The 24762-nt window shown below is 36.3% G+C and overlaps 9 protein-coding genes and 1 non-coding gene across 10 annotated transcripts; 5 read left to right on the top strand and 5 right to left on the bottom strand.

Moving 5' to 3' along the window:
• Nucleotides 1-1789: 1789 nt before the first annotated feature.
• BRETT_004781 (uncharacterized protein) lies at nt 1790-4930 on the bottom strand (the record flags this gene model as incomplete). Its single annotated transcript, XM_041283271.1, has 1 exon — nt 1790-4930. The coding sequence occupies one exon, from the start codon at nt 4928-4930 to the stop codon at nt 1790-1792; it is 3141 nt and encodes a 1046-aa protein (XP_041136623.1).
• An 842-nt stretch (nt 4931-5772) lies between these two features.
• Nucleotides 5773-6102, top strand: SUI1 (Eukaryotic translation initiation factor eIF-1; the record flags this gene model as incomplete). The annotated part of the gene is made up of 1 exon (XM_041283270.1): nt 5773-6102. One exon carries the CDS (start codon nt 5773-5775, stop codon nt 6100-6102), a length of 330 nt encoding a protein of 109 aa, XP_041136622.1.
• A 731-nt stretch (nt 6103-6833) lies between these two features.
• On the top strand, nt 6834-7421 carry BRETT_004779 (uncharacterized protein; the record flags this gene model as incomplete). The annotated part of the gene is made up of 1 exon (XM_041283269.1): nt 6834-7421. The coding sequence occupies one exon, from the start codon at nt 6834-6836 to the stop codon at nt 7419-7421; it is 588 nt and encodes a 195-aa protein (XP_041136621.1).
• Nucleotides 7422-7655: 234 nt separating this feature from the next.
• BRETT_004778 (uncharacterized protein) lies at nt 7656-8336 on the bottom strand (the record flags this gene model as incomplete). The annotated part of the gene is made up of 1 exon (XM_041283268.1): nt 7656-8336. The coding sequence occupies one exon, from the start codon at nt 8334-8336 to the stop codon at nt 7656-7658; it is 681 nt and encodes a 226-aa protein (XP_041136620.1).
• A 571-nt stretch (nt 8337-8907) lies between these two features.
• BRETT_004777 (uncharacterized protein) lies at nt 8908-10119 on the top strand (the record flags this gene model as incomplete). The annotated part of the gene is made up of 1 exon (XM_041283267.1): nt 8908-10119. One exon carries the CDS (start codon nt 8908-8910, stop codon nt 10117-10119), a length of 1212 nt encoding a protein of 403 aa, XP_041136619.1.
• A 197-nt stretch (nt 10120-10316) lies between these two features.
• BRETT_004776 (uncharacterized protein) lies at nt 10317-12161 on the bottom strand (the record flags this gene model as incomplete). The annotated part of the gene is made up of 1 exon (XM_041283266.1): nt 10317-12161. The coding sequence occupies one exon, from the start codon at nt 12159-12161 to the stop codon at nt 10317-10319; it is 1845 nt and encodes a 614-aa protein (XP_041136618.1).
• Nucleotides 12162-12720: 559 nt separating this feature from the next.
• Nucleotides 12721-14040, top strand: BRETT_004775 (uncharacterized protein; the record flags this gene model as incomplete). The annotated part of the gene is made up of 1 exon (XM_041283265.1): nt 12721-14040. One exon carries the CDS (start codon nt 12721-12723, stop codon nt 14038-14040), a length of 1320 nt encoding a protein of 439 aa, XP_041136617.1.
• A 1292-nt stretch (nt 14041-15332) lies between these two features.
• BRETT_004774 (uncharacterized protein) lies at nt 15333-16796 on the top strand (the record flags this gene model as incomplete). The annotated part of the gene is made up of 1 exon (XM_041283264.1): nt 15333-16796. One exon carries the CDS (start codon nt 15333-15335, stop codon nt 16794-16796), a length of 1464 nt encoding a protein of 487 aa, XP_041136616.1.
• A 2441-nt stretch (nt 16797-19237) lies between these two features.
• On the bottom strand, nt 19238-20350 carry BRETT_004773 (uncharacterized protein; the record flags this gene model as incomplete). The annotated part of the gene is made up of 1 exon (XM_041283263.1): nt 19238-20350. The coding sequence occupies one exon, from the start codon at nt 20348-20350 to the stop codon at nt 19238-19240; it is 1113 nt and encodes a 370-aa protein (XP_041136615.1).
• Nucleotides 20351-22122: 1772 nt separating this feature from the next.
• Nucleotides 22123-22194, bottom strand: BRETT_004772. The gene has a single exon. It is a non-coding gene; the product is annotated as a tRNA-Asp (tRNA).
• Between the last annotated feature and the right edge of the window lie 2568 nt (nt 22195-24762).

The following is a 24762-nucleotide window of genomic DNA, read 5'->3' as shown; positions in this document are numbered from 1 at the left end:
TAGATAAACATCCTCAATTCTTGTGGGGTTGTAATCTGCAGTTAAAGTACTTACTGCCATACTTTCTTTGATCTTTTTTAAACCCGATACGCCCTTTCCGCCTTTTATCATTCCAGCATAATTCTTAAATACACAATGACGCTTTTTTGATGATTCTGATTCAAGATCTGATGAAATCTTCCGTACTCTAGTTACGGGATTCGGAACAACACTAAGAATATTCTGGCTCACAGTATAATTATAAATCCATAAATAGTGCTCCTCTTCTAACATTGCTAGGTAGGTTAAATATCTGTCGAATCCACCGCTTCGCTTACCCCATACCTATATATATATATATATATATGTTTTGTTAGTAGTAATAGAGAAGTAACACCCAAAATCAGTTTACTTACTTGTGATGCAATTCTTGAGACACAATACAACTCTTTTATTGTAGACTCTTGATATATAAGTTTATTGATTAAATTTTTGCATAGCATGAATTTATTTCTGGGCTTTCGAAGCAACTTTCTAACTTTTGGCTGCTTTATTTCCTGAAATTTTGACTTATCATTTGTTTTGACGACGTCGGCAAATTCAATATCCTTTACCACATGGTGTTTACTGTCCCTCAAAGTTCCCCCATCTTTAACTAATGCTTTTTTTTTAGGGAGAACAAAGGAATACATGGTTGTACGCTCTTAAGAGGTAAGAGTAAACAAAAAGGACATAAGTGAAGAACTTTTAGGTATTTCAAATGCTCGGGAAAGTTTTATCGACTCTTTCGTACGTGGGTATATACAAAATTGCACAGCCCTAAAATGTGAAACAATCACGATTAACGTTCAAGTGATGTCGCTAAAAAATATATTTCGTTATATTTTGTTTCATTCTGCTCAATATTTAAGACGCACTTTCACGGGACATATTTATTCTAAAAACGCTTATATATAAGAAAGCAGGAGCAGTCACTTTCATTCACGAGTTGAAGTAATTACTTCTAATGCTATTGAGTAGATATGGTGTTGCCTGAAGAGCTGTTGTCCCCATTACTTTCAATTTGCGGGTTGACGGAGAAATACAAGACGACATCCCTTGATAACGTGCCGTCAAATACATTGCCGGACACCTACAATTTATTCAATTTAATTAAAGCTACACAAACGGACGTACCAGAAATTTTACACAATATTATACAAGATTTTCAGGATTCGTTGAATCTTGAGATTGGGGTTTTGAAACGCAATCAATGCCAGGAGCGGGATTTCAGGGCACTTTTTAACACGTATAAAAGAATGCTCTTCCAATACTGTCAGACACACAAGTACTTATCGAAGGATGACAAATCAATTTTTACATACTCTCATAACGATAGCGACAAATTTTCGTATGATGGTATCTATTTCTCATCTTTTTTAACTTCTCCTGGTGAGAGAACATCTCCACAACGAGAGAGAATTGGCTTTTCGACCATTAACCCCCAAAACATTCATACAGCAGCTAAGTTACCAAAAACCCATGCTCGGAAGCGACATCTGCTACCACAAAGTACGAGGCGTCTTTTGGAGGAAATATTTGAAATTAAACCCTTTCCGAATGCCTCGGAAAGGAAATTAATTGCTGACAGATGCAATCTCACTGATACACAAGTCCGCGTCTGGTTTACAAATAAAAGGGCAAGGTGTGCGTATAAAGGGAAAAAATAGTCCATGATTTATATTATTACTAAATAACGACTTCAAAAAAAAAAAGGGAAAGAAAAGAAGCTATGTATATTATTATGGTCATCGCATATCTGTAGGATTATCTAACTACTTGATCCATCAATAACATACTGATCATCCTTGTAGGAGAATTTTCTAATTTCTCCCAATCTCTTTCTAGCAACGTCCAATGCTTTCTCAAGCTTTAAGATCTCCACTTGTTGCTCCATTTCTGCTGTCTTGTTTTCATGGACATTCATTTTAGAGTAGTCAACATCATCCATAACATTTTTGCTAGTGATCAATTCGTTTACTTTTGCCACCAACTTTCTACAGGCTGCGTTGACCTTCTTCGAGGCTCCTTCCAAGTTGCTTTCTGTCTTTGACATTAAATCGGATTTCACTCTTGCTGCTGCTACAAGTTGTGCAGTCGAGGCAGCGACTTCCCGCGAGGCTACAATCAACTCTTCATTTGAATTATTTCCCTGCAAGGTACCATCAGCAATTTGGATCAAAACATTTGAGCTATACGCAATAGCTTTGGCAGCTGAGATCAAACCCTCGGTCCATCTGTTATTCTTCTTGTAGAAAGAGCTTCTAGAATGCGAACCTCTTCCCTTGTTAACAATTTCCTCTTGCGATGAAATAGATGCATTGATGAGAAGTTTGACGGCATCGATAATTGCCAAGGCAGAACCTAAAATAGAGTTATTAACTTGAACATCAATTGTTTCAACGCTAGGACCAGAAACATTTGCCTTTAGCAATTCCTTCAAACGGCGGGAAGCTGCATCTATAGTTGCAGAAGCATTTTCCATTTCTTTATCAACAACCTCTTCCAACTCCTGTTGCCCTTTACTTAATCTTTCAAGATTCACTTGCGATCCTGGGGCAACCAACGACTCCACCAACTGGAGTAACGTCTGTAAAATCTCTTGTAGATCTACATTTCCATTGATGACCATGTCTGTTTGGGATTCAATTGTATTTCCCTGTCGATTGCTACTGATCAATGACTCCAAAAATACTTGGGCCATCTCTGCGACATCTCTTGCCGTATCAATAAGGTCATCTTGAAAATCACCAGACTCAGTCAATCTAGTTAGACCTTTTGTGGACATCAAAATATCACTGACAGATGTTGCAAAACCTGTAATTGTATCAATAACATTAACAACATCCCCCTTTGGTCCATCAATAAGATATGCATTAAAGCTATTAGAAAATTCTGTTGCAGAATTCGAGCATTTTTCAATCAAAGTGGAAATGTAAGATGGTGAGGCATTACCGTTTCCCGCTTCCATTGGCGAATCTAGCATAAAAACTGAATCCTGTATTCTCTTCACTCCAGATTTGAGGATTGCATCCACAAGTGAAAGCAACCTCGAGTGAGTCTCCTTCAATTTTAAATCTTTTGATTTCTGCTGCTCCGCGAGATCATTGACAGTTTCATCCATTGTTTGTTGCATAGCTTCCAACTCCATTTCCTTTTCCCTGAGTTTATCCTCAAGATCCAACACCTTTGAATTGGATTTTGCAGTCAATTTCAGCTGCGAAGCAAACTTCTCTTGCATATCTTCAAGCTGTTTTTGAGCATCTTGTTGTCTCCTCCTTAATTTATCTTCCAAATCACCCTTTTCTAGTTGTAATTTCTCCAAAGAATCCTTTTGACTTCCTTTCACTCTCTCTAACTGTAACCTCGCACGATCACGTTCCTTAATAAGATCTGCAAGCTCGACATTCTTTGCCTTCATATCCTTTTCGAGTCGCTCTCTTCTCTCAACAGCCTCTTGCGCTGATGAAGCCTTTTGTTGAACTTTCTTGAATTTAGACAGCAAGTTCAAATGTTCCGTTCGAAGCTGTGTATACAATTTTGCCAATGACTCGTATTTTTTTCTCCAATAGACGATTTGCTCATTTAAACTCTGTAACTGCTCGTCCTTTGAAGCAATCTGCTGCTGTGCCGAATTTGTTGTGTTATTCAATTCATTTTCTAATGACTGAACCTTTTGATCATAGCTTTGTAACATTAATTGGTCCTCATCATGTTGTCCTCTGAGAGCTAACAAATCCCTTTCCAATTCGGCAACCTTTCCTTGGGCCTGACTTTGGGCTTGATCTAACATCAACTGCTTTTGCGCTGCTTCCTGCTGTTGCTGGGCTAGCTGCTGCTGCTGCTGCCAATATTGTTGTTGTTGCTGCTGCTGACGTTGTTGAGCAAGATTTCTCTCCTCCTGCTGACGAGCAAACTCACTTTGCTGCTGTTCATACTTCTTCTGGCGTATGTCAAAAGCATTTGCCACAGCACCAGTTTGTTGCACAGCAACGCTTCCGCTACGACCAGCCAGTCTGCTGTCTGAACTGCTATCAATGCTAGGACTAGTACTGACGCTCGGCATTTCTTTCACACCTTGAGAGTCAACGCCTGATGCATTGTCATCATCCCCAACCAACAAGTTTGGAGGTTCAACGGGTAATTTTGGAATTGTTATCAGACTTGTCAAGTATCTGATACTTGAGCAATCGGCGTAGAAATCATACAATCTATGATGCTGCTCATCAAATCTCTCCTTCAAAGGTTCCAATGCTTCAGGAGAACTCGAACTACTATACATCGCTCTGAGCATTGAAATTTGGAATTTATAAATCCCGTATGATTCAGCAACAAGAGGAACCAATGCACTTGTCATGCATTCATTACCTCTGTTCTGCGATGCAGAGGCAAGAACAAGTCGTCCTAAATTATCCAACGAATCCTGAAGATCCTCCAAATCAATAATGTTCTGGTAGCCTTCATTTGGATCACTGACAGCAATTAATGATATGTATTCCTTATACTCAAATGTCCCATTAAAGCCACGATGATCATGGTGAAAGCGGGATTTCTGTACTAAATATGAAGAATATTCATGAATAAGTCTCTCATACCTTGATTGACCATCTGGTGATCTGTATCGGCCAAGCGACTCTATCCACGGAATATTTCTGTATGCACCTGCCAAACATGAGGGATGTCCCTCTTGACAAACTTTATGGATAGTAATCAAGGCTTTGAAAATTTGAATTTCATTTTCCTGTATGGGTAACATCTTAATTGAGTCCCAAAAAGCTCTTGAAGACTTCCTATCCCAAGTATAGACGATACATGCTCTGACATGCTTTCTCTTCGGGGCAGTTTCAGTCGAAGAGCATGCCTTCTTAACTGAAGTCTGAATATCTTTACCGAGTCTAGATACACCCAACATTCTACAAATGGAATCCAAATTAGAGCAATTTTTCCAGAAAACAATTCAGACAACGTATAATTCAAACCGATTAAAAATTAACCTTATACCGTCAGTTATATTCTGCTATTAAGTTCTGATTAAATATCCACTAAGGATGGAAAATATCGTTTAAAAATAACCACAGCCGAGGTATTGGCAAAAAAAAGCGGCATCTATGCGATACCAATAAACAAATAGAAATATAAGTAAAAAAAGGGAATTTAGAAAATCGGAGGTTTTATTTTAGTATTTTACTGATCAGTGAAACGAGCGAGAAATCAGAGTAAAATAAATAAACCTTGGAAAATGTATAGCTAGCTTGCTTCTTAATTGATTTTTTAGTGATCGTGTTGAAGGAAAAAATCCACTTGGCTGTGAACATATAAAATGTTGAAAGTGGTGAATTTCTCTAGAAATTAATAGTATTTATTCCGCCAACAGCTAACTAACTATACGTATTTACTCAGGCCACCGCTCCATGCAAAACTCAACCAACTTAAACCCGATTTCTGTTTGTGATACATCCGTACCTCATAAACAAAGAAAAATTTTTTCATGATTCGAACGCAGGGCATTTCACTGCCGAGTAAAGACAGCACTATTGAGCATTCTAGTATTTTTGTATTATTGTTTTTCATTCGCGCGATTCATTACCTACCCGAACATACCCTTATCGCCTGTTTTACCCTTGAACAAACTACTTTGCTCTTTCTAAGCCCACACGTGCTATAAAAAGAATTAGCCTTGTAGCAACTAGAAATATACAAAAGCTCGAACAACCGCAGCACAACAAAAGCGAATAGTTTTCACCATCTTCTTTTATGAGTAATATCCAGAACCTCAAGTCGTTTGATCCTTTCGCCGATTCAGGTGATATTGAAACTGAGCCTACAAACTATATTCATATCCGTATTCAGCAAAGAAATGGCCGGAAGACATTGACTACCGTGACAGGTGTTCCGGAAGAGTATGATCTTAAGAAGATTTTGAAGGTTTTAAAGAAAGATTTTGCTTGCAACGGCAATATTGTTAAGGATCCAGAGGCTGGTTCCGTTATCCAACTACAAGGTGATCAAAGACTGAAAGTTATGCAGTTTTTGGTCAAGCAGTTGGGTATGCAGAAAAAGAACATTAAGATTCATGGCTTTTAATAGAGCTCATACTTATTTTTTTGAATTTAGAGCTTTCTTGAAACCGACAATGCTTCTGTTTGTTTTCTATCACTTAACATTTAACACACCCAGAATAGTACATATTTTGAGTGAATACTTTCTTTATTTTCATTATATTGCCTTTTTATTATCTTCAAAAATGTTCTTTTTTTCATAACGTTGTCTATTGTATCAGGGGTGTGGCGCTTGTTTTCAGCAGATCAAGATTATTTTCTTCTTTGTGAACCTTTTATCATGCTTTTTTTTAGAGTTTTTGAGGATGAGCTGATCAACAGGGCTTCGAAGGAATTTATTTTGATCTGTTGCTTGACATTACAATTCTCTTCCTTGGTATCTTTTGGACAGCACTCATTCGCACCCTTTTATGGCAGTTAGTCTCCGGACCGTTTCCTTTCCATTTCAATTTCTATTTAAGGTGTTCATGTGTCATCAGTGTTTCTGTACTACTTTGTGCTTTTGTGTTTAGCAAATAATACGTACCTATTTTAAATGTATTAAGAACGTATTAAAAAAAAAAGGATTTGCTCCTTCAAAATCTCAGCATTTTTATTTTTTTTTCCCCAAGATAATATTTTTTTTGCCGTTGCTGTGGTGGTATTTAGTATATGTATGTAACATACCGTACCTATTTACACTAAGGAATTTCTTAAGACTTATTTATTATTCAGTCACAAGTTTTGCGTATACATTTCAGAGTTAAGAATTTGAAAATGCCAGATCTTAATCTTAAGAAATCTTGGAACCCTAAACTTTTAAAGAACAGGGCAAAAGTCTGGAAACGAGAACAGGAAGTCCTACAGAGATACAAGAAGTCTAGAGAAAGGGAACTACAAATCCAAGAGCAACAAGATAGAAGCAATCTTCTCCAACTAAATTCCTTGAAAAAAGGGGAAACTCCTAATCAAATAGATGCAGAAAACAACTACAAGACCGGATGGATATATAAAAATGAATTAAAGAAAAACGAAAGTACCCAAAGCACGGGATCTTCGAGAGAAGATATTATGCTTGGAAGAAAGAGGTTGGATGAAATGCTAAAGAATAAAAAAGAGCGGGTCGTAGTTAAATGTCGGTTTGATGATGTCGTAAATGCATTTAATATAAACGATGTCAAAAAGTCGGATGAGGGAAAGACGGTAGATAAAGAAGATCCTCTGTACAAGATACAAATGGCACAACAAAATAGTTATCACAGAAGTAAGAGAAATTCAAAAATCTACAAACCTATTTTAGATGAGCATCGATATCGTCATCAGCATCATCATCATCATCATCATCATCATCATCAACGTGGCTAAGACCACGACTGCCAGAATTAAAAACCGTCAATATCTATAATATTGAAAAAATATATATATAGCATAGCATTACTGAAGAAAAATTCGCATAAATTGCAACACGGCAAAAAAAATAACTACGACGATAAAGATAATTTTGGAGGAAAATATGGGCCGGGCCTGTTATAGTTAGGCAGTCTTATAAGAAAACGACAATTAATAAATATAACGATTACAGTTACTTACTGTACAATTTCAGCATGCAATCACAGCGTGAATTGTGTGGCCATTCTTGATCCCTAAGGTATCGAGAGTTGATTCTTCCTTTTTCAACGGTTGCCCATCTTTATCAAATAGATAAACGTGCTCAGCAGTCATCTCGCTCCTGTACTTATCTTTGTTAAGATAATACTGCTGCGAATCTAGGAACCAATCAAGAACTCTTGTCCTCAATAGTTTCAAGTTTGTGCCAAGATCTGGGTGGATGTAATCTTCCTTTGAGATCTCAAAATGGAAAAGAATAGGATATTCTAGCTCATACTCTTTCTTTGGTATAGCATCCAATCCTTTCTCACAAATCGCACTTATATCCTCGGTTTTCCTTCCAGGCAACGTATTCAGTGAGACAAAAACATGACTTGTACATCCATCTTCATTATCATCTGCTCCAAGTCCAGGTTTCCACCACCCAAACGATATACCCAAATAGCTAATAATTTCATATCCGACAATCAATGTGAGCCCATATGCAAAAAATGCAGAAATAAAGATCGAAATCGGTGTGGAAACAAGTTGTGCCGTGTGATCGCTTTTTTGAAGGAATGAAACCAAATACTTATTCGTGAATCCGGATACGACCTGCCATGTCGTAGTATTGACTATTATATCCCTAGCCGAGTATAACATCCCGTTGAGGTATTCTTGCGTTGAATTCATATTTATCAATATGTAATGTCAGAAAGGTTGTTTTAACAGCGGCTATTTATATAAGCAATTTGATACAAAAAGCGTTCACTTTTAAGTGGCACAGTTGCGTACTGTAGGGAGGCAAAACACTTCCTCGTCTCATTTTTTTTCTGATCGCGAAAAGTCCGAATGAAAATTACAGATCTCCTTTGACCGATAAAAATAGGAATTACGACAATACTCATTAATTTAAGCCTATTAGCGAAAAAGGTCTTGATACTTAGACTTTTTTGTTTTATTCGGGTATTCAAGCTAAATTCTCGATTAATCTATAAATAAATGCTTCCTATAAGAGTTATTTGGAACAGCTCGATCTTTTATCTAATAACTTTTTATCTCTAAATTTGACTAATGGGCTGCTACTCTACTCTTGAGGACAGATGATAACGAACGCCCAGAAAAGTTTTTTTTTTTTTTTTTTCAACCTCGGCTGAAATATGTCATCGAAGAAACATTCAAGATAATGCTAATCAATACCATGCATTATATGATGGGGTGCAATATTTCGTAGGATTGAGGTTTAATCTACGCTAAATAGATGATGCCAGTTATGAATTCAAATATGTGGAAGATAACAACTGTAACCGCGGTTGCATCAGGATTGGTGACTACGGCAGTAACCCTTTATACTCTGCATTGTCTCGGTTACGGTAAAAGATCAGCTCTTCCAGAAAGAAAAAATAGTATTGCAGAACTTATAGGAAACACACCGATGGTGAAGGTGTCATCACTATCAAAACTTACAGGAGCAGATATATACGCCAAGTTAGAAATGGCAAATCCTGGTGGTTCAGCTAAAGATAGGACTGCCTTGGCCATAATAAGAGAATTTGAAGCTGATGGAAAGTTGGTTCCAGGAAGAGGTGATGTGGTCTTTGAAGGAACGTCTGGATCAACAGGTATTTCGTTTGCTATGCTGTGTAATTCTCTGGGATATACAGCACACATTTGTGTTCAGAGTGATGCCTCCCCCGAAAAAATTGCACTATTAAAAAGCTATGGAGCAGATGTGGAAAAGGTTAAGCCTGCATCAATTGTTGATCCTGAACAGTACGTCAATGCTGCAAGAAATGGCGCCGAGAAATTAACTGCTGATCCGACAACAAAAGCTCAAGGAGTATTTGCTGATCAGTTTGAGAACGATGTGAACTGGAGAATTCATTTTCAAACTACAGGTCCCGAAATATGGAATCAAATGCGACACAAATTGGACTACTTTATCAGTGGATCTGGAACAGGTGGAACTATATCCGGAATTGCTAGGTATTTAAAAAGTCAAGACCCTAATATTAATGTGGTTCTTGCTGATCCTCAAGGTTCTGGTATGTATAACAGAGTGAAGCATGGTGTTATGTACGATCCAGTGGAGAAAGAAGGTACCAGACGTAGGCATCAAGTGGATACAATAGTGGAAGGAATAGGTTTGAATAGAGTTACACATAATTTCCTCGAGGGAGAAGATTTTATTGATGATAGTCAAAGGGTTACAGATGAACAAGCTATTAAAATGGCACGTTTTCTTAATTCCAACGATGGACTCTTCGTTGGTGCTAGTAGTTCGATAAATGCTGTTGTTGCTGCGAGAGTGGCATTAAAATCTAAAAAGGGAACACAAATTGTGATTATAGGATGTGACTCCGGTGCCCGACACTTGTCAAAGTTCTGGAAAGAAGCATTAAAGATTCCACGTGATGTCTCCTTGGAGGAGATAATCGATGATGCAGAACTAGCAAGTCATATCATTGGTTCATGAATTATTCCTATACAACATTATGTAGATCTCACCATAACAGTTTATTCATATTTTATCACCAATGTCAAAAGTGTGTTTTGCAAACGGTTGGACACAGAACAATTAAACAAGCATACTGGAGATGTACCCTGCATTCTTCAATCGTAGAATTTTATTTTATTTTATTTACCCCTATATAAAGCTAAGCTCTGAATTTTCTATAAATCATCAAAGCTTCCCTGTACCATAGCATTTTTCCTCGCCTTCCTTTTCCGTTTGGTCTCGAGAATGTCAATTTTCCAATCATTCTGATCTGTCTCCTCCTCACCGGAAGAGCTAGAGCCGTGTACTTGTTCCTCCTGGATTTTTCTCTCTATTGCTTCTCTTCTTCTCTTTAATTTGTCGTGTCTTTCTATTCTGGTCTCCTTACCGGAATTCTTATCACTCCACGAAAAGTTTTTATTCTTTTGCAATTTCTTTTTCAAAGCTTTCTCTCGTCTCTGCCTTTTCCGTTCATGTGTCAAAAGTTCATGCTTTCTTGCTGTCTCTTTTTTTTTATCTGCATAAGCGTAAGTGTTGAAATCAATTGTATGATCTAAATATCCGTCTTCTGGAAAATCTCTTACATATTTATTCTCTGGCATCTTCGGCAGGCGTGTTAATCCGTACATTCTTGCAACACCCTTGTAATCCAAAGTTCGTACCCTAAATATGGAAGATGCTAAATGTTTACTGTAATATCTCACATAGCCAACGTATGAACGAATTGCCTGATCATATCTTGATCGATCCTCACGCAACCACACTTTCAGCGTTTCATCATACCAACAGTTCTCCTCTTCAGAAATTATCACAGGCTCCATACTTTTAAGTGTGATTCCCTTGATTTTGAGAAAATCGATGTACTCTTCCTCACGACCGATACTGAGCATGGTAATAGCAATTCCTGATTTATTGGCCCGGCCACAACGACCACATCTATGTAAAAACATGCTTGGATCTGTTGGTGGGTCTATCTGAACAACTATATCTACCTCTGGAATATCCAATCCACGCGCAGATACATCTGTCGTGAACAAAATGCTTTTATCCGAGCTAGAATTCTCAAACTTGTTCAAAGTCTTCATCCTTGGCTTAGCATCGAGCCTCCCATGAAGTGAAAATATAGCAATATCCTTAGATTTTAATCCCTTCCGTTTAATAAAGTTATGAAACATGCCGTAAAAATAGGAAACACTTACACATGTTGGAAAATATACAATAATCTTCCTATAGCTATACTCAGTTAGAAGTTTAAGAAGAACTCTCAATTTCAGCCTAGGGTTTAAAACCATGGAATAGAGACTTAATTTTGCCGGAACTGTAGAATTTTTCAAATGAAGAGAATTTGATTTAACAGTGATTTTAACCGGATTTGTCATTCCAGTCTTGAAAATATCCGTACCTGCATCCGAAAGGGTTGCAGAAAAAAGGCCCGTTCTTCTTTGTTTCGGAAGCATCTTTAGTACAGATTCAGTTGCATGCAAAAAGCTTATATCAAGAAGCCGATCGGCCTCATCCAAAATGATAATTTCACAAGAATTTGTCTTCACCTGGGGACTGGAGAGAAAATCATTTACCCTTCCTGGGGTTCCCACTAGAATGAATGAATTGTTTTCCATAAAATATTGGAGATCCTCTTGAACAGGTTGTATTGAGCCAACGAGAAGTTGCGCTTTTATATCCGGAAGATCATCTGGTTGATATTCTAAAAAAGATTCAAAAACCTGGACAACTTGGTTTGCTAGTTCTCTTGTTGGTACCATGACAAGAGCACCGAAATGTGCGTTTTTAAAAGATCCTTCCCTTAAAGCAGAGCAAATCTTTTCAAGAACAGGTATCACATATGCAAGAGTTTTTCCGGATCCAGTAACTGCCTGAACCACGACATCTTTATTTTGAGATAATAAAGGAATCGTCGATGCTTGAACAGGGGTCATGCAGGAAAATCCCAATGAGATGACAGCTTTCTTGATCCAGGGTTGAATTTCGTACGGGAGGTCATCCCATTTTGTTGATTGCATCTTAAAACTGTCCTCTTGGGACACAAGCAAAACTTTAAATTGAATAATGCTAAAGGGACACTGTGATCAATAAGTAAATTTACGTAGATAGCCAGCTCTTCCTTTTTAAATTTTTTTTTTGACTTGAAGTTTTCCGGACGTTGAAAATTATCAGCCCGATTATCGTTGCAATAAAATATTGAAAATTTTCAAATGTTCCCGAAAGAAAGCTTTTTTTGGTACAAAAGGAAGCGCTTTTAAGAGCGTTTAAAACTATGCATTATTCATACAAATTATAGCGTTGGCTGATTATTTGTGGGATGGTATTATGACCTCTCCCAATCACCTTGCCCGTTGAAAATTCACCCTCGGTTTGTAAAAAGTAAGTATTAAAAATTTATCATTAAGTATATCTGCGATAACTTTGTTATTGTTGGAATTGTACCCTAGAATTTATTCAAAATACGGTCATAGTGAAAACCACTAAAAGCATCTACGGGATACTCCCTATCTATTTTTGTTCATTACGCGTTTAAGGACTCTACGGTCTGCAAAGTTTGCTTTGCAGATGGCAATCAAAATGACCATGAATAGCGCCTCCAAAAAAAGAGCATTTAGCGACTATAGTGGCTGGAATAGAGATCAGCTCATTGAACGGATCAAGCTGCTTGAGGATTCACAAGGATTATACATTAATAATGAGGTCAATGTTGATAGGGCTCAGAAAAGGGTACACGAAAGTGCGAAAGAGCGGAAGGAAGCCAAAAAAATACGAAAGATCAATAAACAACGTGGAATTGATTTCTCTAAATATGAAACGAGACATATTGCATTGAAGTTTTCATATCTCGGTTGGGATTATCAAGGGTTAGCATTGCAAGGTTTACCCACGGACCGTCCTACAGTTGAGGAGGTAATAATTAAGGCCTTACAACAAGTTAGATTAGTCCAGTCACCGAATCCCGCTGATTTTTTGTTCAGTCGTTGTGGCAGAACTGATCGCGGGGTTAGTGCTATGAATCAGGTAATTTCACTTAGAGTTCGTTCAAGACTCACGAAGGAGCAGCTGAAAGATCCTGCAAATGATAATTTGGAGTTAGATTATATTAAAATGCTCAATCATGTCCTTCCGGCAGATATCAGATTTCATGCAATATGCGTTCGCCCCCCAAAGGGATTTGATGCACGCTTTAGCTGTCAATGGAGACAGTATAAATATATATTTAATTCTAAAGGGTTAGATATAGATAGAATGAGAAAAGCTGCACAAATGTTTGTTGGTCAACATGATTTTCGGAATTTTTGCAAGGTTGACGGGTCCAAACAGCTTAAAAATTTTACACGGGAGGTTTACTCAACCGCAATCGAATCTCTTGAACAGGAACCTGGCTTTTCCGTTTTTGATCTTAAAGGATCAGCCTTTCTTTGGCATCAGGTTCGCTATATGGTAGCCGTTCTTCTTACAATAGGTCAAAAACTTGAAGAGCCAACGATTGTTAAAGACTTGCTCAATATAAATATGTATCCATGCCGCCCTGCTTATAAACTTGCACATGATATTCCACTAATATTATATGACTGTGGATATGACCCTCAGACAGTGAAGTGGACAGCGGGACCATCAAGAAAGTACGTTAGTCACCTGGCTTTAGATGGGCTTACAAACAATTATAAAGTTAAGTCTATAGTGGTTGAATATATGCAAAAGATTGTGGAATGCAGTATCCCTCAAAAAATGGACAAGACAATAGTTAATTTAGGTGATGGAGCTGGTCAAGTGTGCTGCAAATTTATTCACTATGACAAAAGGCAAAAAGTTGAGCCACCTGAAGTTACAAATGCAAAATGGCTTAATAGGAAGATGAAACATGTTCAGCATAAAATGGAGGAAGATTCCTAGATGATATTCAATTATAGTTTGGATACTAGGCGAACATATTTTATCATTGTTATCTATATTTCAACAATTGTGATGTTTGTGGACTGAAATCAAGTTATCGGGGTATACGCTCGCATATATTATAAAATTCGAACTTAATACTGTGTGTATTCTGTTGGTCATACGTTGATCCAAATTGATAAGCAAGAATACTTTACGTAGAATACTGAAGTAATTTATATAAAGCAATAAGCTAAGAACAATTTTTACTGAATTGTTTCTTTTGGGACACGAATAAACAAACGAGTGGCTTCAGCATAAATTCACGAAAAAACAATTACAGAATTGCTTGTCCTATAAATATGTTCATCGTGAGAACATATATGATGTTGTAATGTTTTAGTTAGTTGGTTTAAGTGTGACCTCGATTACTTTATAAAGTTTTGTTATAACTAGTACATTGTGTGTTTTTAAAGCTAAAGAAAGGAAAGGAATATAAGTAAAAGAACTAAGTAAAAAGGTAAAATAAACTTAATAAAAAAGGGAAAATGTACATGTTTTTAATTCTTATGAGCGAGGTTTTCTTGGGCTTTTTTCTTGTTGGATCTCGCGGATTTTTAGAAATTTGAACAAGAGCACAATTTCTAAGAATTGATGCGACATAGAGAATCCCACTTATGAAAAGGGATCTCTGGGTGTTTACTAGAAACTACTTCTTTTTTCTTGAAAGAATTTAAGGAAAACAAAATAATATATTTTAGTTTGAATTGATTTTAATTTAATATTGATTTTATCATAAGTTGATCCAGATTTGATAACATTATTGATTATTTTGGTGTCTCTGAGTTTTGTAAGTGCACGCACCTGGAACCGGTATCTAGCTATGTTGGCATACCATCCTCATACAAATTGGTTAGCTTTACATAAAATTCGGGTAACATTCACTAAAAAATATTTATATATATATTATTTATTTTCTTCCAGAGTTTGATATACTGTTTTTTTTTTTTGAGTCCTTTTACAAATCATGTATTATCCCTACAGAACCATATGGGTAGTATTAGCATATACTAAAATGCCCTTTTGTTATTTAGGGTCATATAGTAACTTTCAAATGGCACTTTCCTTATTTATTACCCAACTATTTCGGACCCCAGACTCAAAAACGAGCAACCCTTGATATATCGCGAATAATTAATTCTATGTGTATGGATCTAGATAATTTTCCTTCATCGTTGTTGTAATGTAAGCATCATTCTTTCAATTTGGTTTAATAATTCTTGTTGTCAATTGTCGAATTTTGTATTTCAATCATGGATAAACTACTTTCAAAGGCTGGTACAACTTTAGTGACATTTGCTGTGCGTTCTGGGGTTCAATTGGCTTCTAGTTATGTATTGAAATCAGTTAGCAAATTAGTCGAGGGAGTTCCGGAGAAAGATCGACGGAGAGTCGAGCGCTTAAAGATCAAATTACAAAATAGAATTGATATTATCACGCATGCAATTGAATTGATACGTTTGATTGCGGCTAGGGGGAATACTGAGATGGAAGGAACAATAAACCTAGCAGATGAGCTTAAATCAGAAATTGATGATTTCCACGATTATATAAACGACTTATCAGAGAATGAGAGTTTAAAAAAGGAGGAGATCGTCTCAATTGAAAAATCCATGAATATCCTTTTGCTGAAGATTAACCAGACAATTCCTATCATTAATCTAGCATTAACGACATCAGGTGCACGCCTCAGCGGAAATATGAATAGTTTTGTCTCGCCAGGTCAACTTCTTAAATCAGCTGCTATTGTTCATGATTCCAATGAAATATATAAAACAGCGATAAGGAACAGAGATAATGATGAGGTTAATATTCAAGTTGGGCCATCATTTGATATGACAACATACGATATATTCTATAGTGCACCTGATTCCGGGTCGAATCAAAGCAAGGCGAAAATCATTTGGAAAGAACGTTATCCCAGAAGTACTATCCGGATAATACGGGTTGTGAATAAAAACTTTGAATATTCATATATCCTTGGTATTGAAGAAAACTTCAATGATGAGAGATATCATGATGAGGATGATAAGCCAGAGCAAATTAAAGTTGATACAAGGGCAATTCATAGGGTCTTTTTTAGTGCTTCTGGAAAGCTTTTAAAGCTCGAAGATAGAAATTCTCCTGTCCTTGTTTTAAAAGTGCGAAAAGTTACGACGGAACAAATTGACAATGAAATAACGTCTCAAACTGGAAGGACTAAAAATAATAAAAAAGCAGAAAGTAAATTTGATTGGCTGGCCTTCGGATGCTACGATGATACTGATAATGGTGACGAAAGTACAAAATCCAGCGAATCTGATGAAGATACTGACAGTAATAATGTTGGAGTTAATGCAGCGGATGTGATCAGTGTGAAAGAACCTATCATCAAAAAAGAAAATGCAGTTAAGCGAAATTCAGCAACTTATAATCGAAAAGCAATTATTCCTGAAATTCCATTTGTAAGCAAATCACTCTCCTTAATGGAATATTTACTCAGAATCTGTGCTCTTCAAGCCAATGATCAGCAGTCAGTTTTTGATGTGAAAGATGAGAGGTTAAGACTTTATTTAAATGATGAGAATACTGTGAGATCCGAGAATGAAGAGACTGAAATAGATCATCTGGAATCTAAGTTCAAGAACTTAACTGTTAACGATAAATTGACGATGAGTGGATCACCACGCAAAACTTTATCCCAGATTGAACAGAATAAGGAAGCTGAGTCTAAATGATTAGCGTGATCAACGATTTCCACTTTTTTCTATCAGTTCAATTTTTCGGAGGATTAATTAGCGTTATATTTCTCCAGTACGATTACTGGATGAACCTTTCCGAAAGTAAAGTAGTGAAACTTTCCGTTATCATGACAGTGTTGGAATTAGAATAATTTCCGCAGCCGCTTTTCAGGGTCTTCTCATCCGATTTGGACAATTCCGGCTACCAGCATAGGGCAAGGGACTTCTTCTCGGATGATCTGCAGCGGGGCATGCGCCTGCCTGCGCTAGCGAATCAATTAGAAATGAGCAAGACTCAGTTCCAGCCGGATGGCGCGCATAGCGCTGCCGCCGCGCAGCAATTTGGGCTAACTTCTGCAACAGACTTTGTGGACCAGAATGCGCTCAAGCTCAACCAGTCATTGAGCACGATGACGTGCAAGCCACAGCATGCGCAGCAGCTGCATACGCATCATGCCCACTACGCTGGTAAGCCGGGCGCCGAGAATAATTTCCTAAGTGGTCGATATAGACATGGCGGATCCTTCCTTATAGCGTCACCAGCCTGTTTGTACTACTGAGTATAGAGAAATAGATTACTAAAAGGCAAAATGTTTGTGTGAAATGTTTTACTGCGAAAGGAATTCGCATAGAAGCCCAATTCCAACGATCGGTTATTGCTGCACCAACTTTTCAGGGTGAAGTTGGGTAAATATTTAGATTCGCATTAACAGCAACGATTACGTAATCAAGTAACAAATACCATAAATTATATCAGTACTTTATTGTAATACAGTCCCGTCTACATAAAGCTCTCCTGCCTTGTTTATGCCCAAGAAAACTACGCTCATAAGGATCAAAGGTATTTAAGCATATGTATTTCTCCTTTTACTTGCCTCCTTTATACTTTCTTTTTCACCTCTTTCCTTCTGAATTTTTTCCCTCTCTTTAACCTTAGAAGCACTCAATATAATTCAACATATTAGTTGACGAGAATTCCATAAAATAATTGGAGTCACACATAAAGCCATACGTAAGGCGGGTTCCAAAAATTAATTTATAAAAGCTTCTTCAATCTAAGACACGTTTCCAATACTTTTTAAAAAACGTTGTTCTTCCTGTAATTCAACTTTCATATCTATGATTCATATCGACTAATCAATGAATATTTTTGATTATGTAACGAAAATCTAGAGATCATCTCTCCATAGCAACGGAATAAAACTCTACAGATCTGAAACTTTAATTATCCTTTTCATTATTAACAAAGTATTATTTAATATGTTATGAAGCGATTATGGCACTATCAAAAGAAAGAATAGGTGAATATTGTTTGGTGTTCAAGTGATATACCATCATGTTACATTAGTAATAAATAATACGTATGCCCCATACGAAGAAGAACTTTGGTTTTTGCTATATCCACCATAGGATGCATTTAAATCTATATGCCTACTTTTGCTTTCAACACTTTCAGTCATTTCAAATAGAATACTAGTTATTTGTTTTTTATCAAATATGTGAAAAAAGCAGTTATCAATAAGAAGTATTATTACATTACTAATTAGTTATCTGCCTTAAGGATCATATTTTAAAAGAAGGATCGAAAATAATATATACTGGTGTTAAAAATGCCCTGTAAATTATATGCCCAGACTATAACTTCCACTCATTTTTTAGAAAAACTAATGCCGGAGGCCTGCGAGATGAGGGGCTTTGTATGTTATCTGATAAGTTGGGAAATTTTAAACCTAATAATATGTATGAGGCCATTCTAAAGGTTGTGTATTTATTATCTTTTAACTCAAATTAGCTCAATTGCAAAACATGTGATCACCCGTCAAGAAGCGGAAACAATCTATAAACAGGTGGTAAAGTAAAAGAATAAAGACATATGAAATCTATGCCTTCCACCGATAAAATGCTAAATCATATTTTACCATCGCGTTGGAGTATATTGAGAACTTTCAAGTAAGAGCGTCCTGTACTTTATGATTGAATGTCTGTCCGTCGAGTTTGTCAATCTGGCGTGTACACGAGTGAGTAGAGATTTTGTTTTTATCATTAATAATTTGTCCAGCTTTCAAATGTTTTGACTATCTTTTTCAATATTTAACGTATGAAAACGCGTAATTTAAAAGTCTTGTCTTACGTGGTGAAGTAAAGTTAAAAACTTACAGTCAGACGCACCTGTGTACGAGAAAAAATATGGAGGATGAGCCATCACACGAGATATGATGAAACACGTGTATTCCATAAGAACGCAGTTAGGGTACTTTCCTATACACTTCACATAACATGATATTAGATATATATATGTTCAAAAGTTCATATGTTGTGGCTAAGTCGAAAGACAACCCAATTTGAAGAGCATCTTTCACAAAACTTAACTATAATCCAAAATGTATATTATCTCGTTCAAAAACCACATAAAACAGTAAAAGCTATGTCGTAATTATTTAATAGTTGTTTTCAATCACCATCTTGATTGCCTTGTTCTTCGCAGCATGGCTAAAAACATCATATGCCTTGATAAAGTCTTTCATCTGGAAACGATGAGTAACCAACTTTGATGGATCTAGTAAACCCTTCTTCACCTTCTCTAGCAACTCAGAAGTAGAAGTCGTATTCACTAGCCCACCTGTTAATTTAAAGTTCTTAATCCATAGATCATCTATGAAAAGTGTTGCTGGCTTCACATGAACTCCAACATTAGCTATAGTTCCACCAACGCCAATGAGTCTTTCACACAGTTCCAAAGTGACAGGTAGTCCACAGCATTCAATGGCTGTATCAACACCTGGAAGATCATCGACACCATTTTTAACATTTTTCGAAATAAATTCCTTAACATCTTGCTTTCCAGAATTCACCGTATAATTAGCTCCCAACTTCTTTGCAACTTCAAGACGGGAATCATCCAAATCAACGGCAATAATATTTTTAGGATTCTTTGATTTAGCACCCAAGATTGCAGATAGCCCGATAGGTCCACAGCCAACAACAGCAACAGTACTTCCTTCAGTAACATTACCATCAAGAACACCCAATTCATACGATGTTGGGAGAATATCACTAAGCATCAACAGTGATTCAACGGGTATACCCTTTGGACACTTATACACGGAACTGTCAGCAAGTGGCACCCTCACATATTCAGCCTGTGTTCCATCCATTGCTGCTCCCAAAATGCAAGCACAACCCTTGGACCATCCAGCATAATCCTTACACTTCAAGCAATGAGCAGTTTGACCCCTTTTACAGTTATAGCAGCTTCCACAGCTGCTGATGCAAGAGACGATAACAACATCACCAGGTTTCACAGTTTTAACAGCGGAACCAATTTCCTCAACCCGGACGACACCCTCGTGTCCTAAGACGACACCCCTACCACTCTTTTTTGCTGTTTCATTGATATATGGAAGGGCGCCATCGACCACATGAAGATCCGATCCACAAATGGTTGTCACAACAGTTTTTCCAATAATATCTGTAGGCTCGAGAATCTTTGGTTTAGGAATTTCCTGCAACCTTATGTCACCTTTAGTTCCCATATAACATAGTCCCTTCATTTTTTTTAATATCTTTTGGCGTCTTTCTTTTTTGGAGTTGATAACTGTCCACTTTTGGTTGATTATCAAATTCTAAGCTAAATTCATAAGTTAAAGACATTATCATGGATAAGTCAAATTCTACAATCATGTTCCTTTTATATCTTTTTTCATACAATAAAAGCCAGAGGAAATAATAGCTTCACTATGAATTACGGATATACTCCATGCAGAGCTGGTATCGGTACCTACTGCCTCGTAGGGTGACACTAGTCCTTTTCCTTACTGTATTCGGACCTCATTCGTTCTCCCCCGGATCGCATAAAGCATTTACAGGTTAATCGTTTAACTCAAAATAATAATTTGTGTTGCATTTTGTAAAATAAAAGTGGGCTTCTCCAGATAGTTGACTCTGACGCTTATAAAATGCATATTACAAATACGTGACATAAACAATGCAAACGAAATATATTTTCCTATATGCACCTGTTTTGCGAGATATTTCATCTAATCAATCAATAATCATAAAGCATAAATTTTTGGCTTCACAAAAAAAGTTTATGTATTATTCGCAGCAGTCTTCCGCGAACTCCGAATCACACCCCCGATGGGACTCCGAGTAAGCTTGTAAACGAAATACCGCTAGCAAGACCTCCGTTGGAATATTTCAAGCCCAAATTAAGGTCCTTCCCCTATTGTATTTCTCAAAGTTAGTCGGGGAATCGCAGACCGTAGTTCCCAATAAATGCTTTTCTTGCACAGCCTTTGACGTTTGAATCTAGTTTATTCAGTAAAAACTCCTCACCCTCACACTGCATTGCTAAAATTCAAAGTTGATGTTTTTTAATGCAGCGTTCTCCTCTGGAAAATCGGATTTTACCGATGTACCAGAAGACACCCTTTCGTCCGTAATTTGCATCATTACATTAAATTACAGAAAATAGGGGATACCCATACCATGTGTTTCGCTAAAGTAGCTAGTATTTGGATTCGAATATAATCACATTACTATAATGCCTCCTACGCTCAAGGTCGTTGCTAATCCGATTCCATATTTTTATGACAATTTTAACAACGACCTTTAATGGCTGGAAAAATTCCGTGCACACAAAAGTAACGTGTCTATTTTATTGCTGGAAAGCCATTTTCTCCATTTAGATGAACATCCATTCAGCTTCAGTTTACTCAAGAATATGTGACATTATCATCAGACGGTATTTCAAAAAGATTAGGTAATATAGCACTTTATTTTCCAAAAGAAGTTGACAAGCTACGGATAGGAAACTGGCTTTCCCGACAATAGAAAAAGTAAAATTTCCGTGCTTTGTGTTCTATGCGGGGTTTGAAATGTGGACCCTTAGAGTTGAACTTTATCCGCTAATTATGTGGATTGCTCTACCTTGTAACAGATCTCCATCCTAAGTTGGCCTGTCTTATGCATATTTCACAACGATTTAAAAGCTTTATTTATACTGTGCGTAGTTGATATTTTAGTATAGAATTTCAGCTTCACATAAAAATTTGGTATCATTCATTAAAAGATTCAACGGTTAGAAGGAAAGAATTTCTATAAACTGAAGCATTGCAATTTCCTGTAAATGGTGTGAATAAACATTTTTTTTTTTTGAATATTATTGATCTTCAATGTGTAAAAATATTGTAACGATACTTTTTAGAACTATGCACACATTATCATTTTGTTTCATCCCCGTTGCGTCGTGAGATAAATATACATATTTGAGACTGCACAAAATTCCTACACTAAAAAAGCAATGATAAAGCAGCAAAAAAATCTCTCAGACCGAGAATTGAACTCGGATCCCTCGCGTGACAAGCGAAAATTCTAGCCATTAAACTATCTGAGAATCTTCGAGTTTGTAAGGGGTCTGCTTTGGTTTGAAGCTACATTATTTTAGATTATGTAAGTACAAAGTGATTTGTGTGTTTGTTTTGCAGTGTTGAATCAAACCACTAAAAGATGAAGTATTGTATGTTGTAAAATAGTGTTTTTAGAATGTTATGACGTAATTTAAGTAAGTGCGGAAGTAATGTATAATGAAATAATCAACTAGTGTGTATTCACTAGGATATAGATAAAAGCACCCCTTTGTATATGTTTATAATTTGAAGTATTATTATATTTATTTTTAATGACTTGTTTTTTATTTGTTTTGTTTGTTTTTCTTATTTTTATCTTCTTGTTATATTTTCTCTTATTCTTATCTCTGTTCTTCTTATTGTCAAAACAATATAGTTCCCAAACAATGGAGTTCGAGTAAGTGAAGATGATATTGTTATATCATCTGATCAATACCAGAACCACATCTATATAAAGTGAAGATATTCCTTTTGTCCATCATTATACATATTATCTATTACATACTACAATAAATATCGAAACACTATATAAATCTGGTAACACTAACTTTAACACTTATTTTTTTCTATCTTCTTCTTCTCTAAGCTGTTGCTTCTTCTTTCTTATCTTCATCTTGAGTTTTCCAAAAAGGCTAAATACTCATTTAATATTTTCTCGTTTTTCTGCTTAATAAAATATTTGCATCTCGTCGTCCAATTTTAATAAATAATTCGCTCATGTTGCTTCGCTCATAATATTACGTAACCATTTGGATAACACGTGACTTTTCCTTGTTCGATCCCTCACAACCTTGTAAATGGTCGGACTGAAGGTAACAAAATATTATTTTTAATAACCTGAAGTATAAGGATTCTTTAGATGATTACCAAATCCGTCTAAAGATATATAATTGTCGGAACCTATGAGTTATAATAATGTTTCATATGTTAATAACGCATAAAGGTTCAACTGGTATTTGATTTATAATATGTGAATCAAACTAATGTTCAGACAGATATAAGAAATAATTCGCGGGGGAATTTTTCCTGTGAAATAAATTTCTCCCTAATCTACTTTCGGCTGAGAATGACCTATTCCACTTCTGCGGAAAAATATCTCTTATATGTATGTACTACTTTTTCCTTATATACTATGTGTCTCTTAGAAGAGTGTCAAAACAATGTAGCTCCCGAACAATGGAGTTCGAGTAAGTGAAGATGATATTGTTATATCATCTGATCAATACCAGAACCACATCTATATAAAGTGAAGATATTCCCTTTTGTCCATCATTATACATATTATCTATTACATACTACAATAAAAATCGAAACACTATATAAATCTGGTAACACTAACTTTAACAAAGAGACGACGACTTTATTGTGTAATTTGCAATACATATTCATATAAGGAAATCCATCTTGAAGTGATCCTTCAGCTGAAACCAAGAGTAACCTTCGGGTTCTCACTGGATTACAAACGTGTTCGTAAGGACCTTGTTTTGTTATGAGGGTCATTCTATGTAACAGAAGTCTTTTCTATATCCGAACTATATGGCCAATCCCGTTCATAACCTTGGGCATCTGCGCGCTCGGTAGTGCTACGGCATGTTAAAGTTAGTGTTACCAGATTTATATAGTGTTTCGATGTTTATTGTAGTATGTAATAGATAATATGTATAATGATGGACAAAAGGGAATATCTTCACTTTATATAGATGTGGTTCTGGTATTAATCAGATGATATAACAATATCATCTTCACTTACTCGAACTCCATTGTTCGGGAGCTACATTGATTTGACACGGCACAGAGATATGTGAGCAAATAAGCAGATACAAATGTCACACGGGATTTATATACTCTGACAGTTCCCAAACAGGATGGATTCCTCTTTGGCATACAATTTGTTATTGTATGAAATTGGAAGAGAAATGGAAGAAGTGTCATTCTCCATTTAATATAAATATGCGCCCTTGCCCTCCTTTGATACAGAGGCAAGGTTAGATTATGATTTAGTTATTTTTCTAGAAAGAGAGATGGGAGAGAGAAGTGATTAGATAGAATAATGAATGAATAGAATGATTCTGTCGGACATATGAGAATATTACCTAGTATTAGGTAATCTATTATTATATGTCATTAGATTTATTTGTTTTGAGATCTGAACTTATTCTAAAAATAACGAAGATTTAGAATAATATCTAATAGAGACAATCCTGGATAAAATGCACTAACTGTGTATGTTAGGGAATCAGCAGAAAAATAATTATGCGCGATCATAATTCTGTTTCTGAGAATTAAATCTTTTTTTTATTATGTATGATTACCTCACTTTATTTTCCTTTTTATTTTTACTTTACTTTACCTCTTTTTATATAACTTGTTTCTTCTACGAAGGGACGAGACCCGATAGCCTATTTTGCAATACAACTAGTTCGACTCCACTTTGATGGTAACAGAGTAAAGGAAGTAAATTCATTTTCTTCTATGGTGATACATACACAATTGTTAGAATGTTAAAGGCATTAACATTATCACACAGACCACTTGGTACATTTATATCCACCCAC

Source organism: Brettanomyces bruxellensis, chromosome 7, assembly GCF_011074885.1.
Source record: "Brettanomyces bruxellensis chromosome 7, complete sequence".
Classification (NCBI taxonomy): domain Eukaryota; kingdom Fungi; phylum Ascomycota; class Pichiomycetes; order Pichiales; family Pichiaceae; genus Brettanomyces; species Brettanomyces bruxellensis.
The sequence above is the reverse complement of the archived record's forward strand: the minus strand, read 5'-3'. Positions and strand labels throughout refer to the sequence as shown.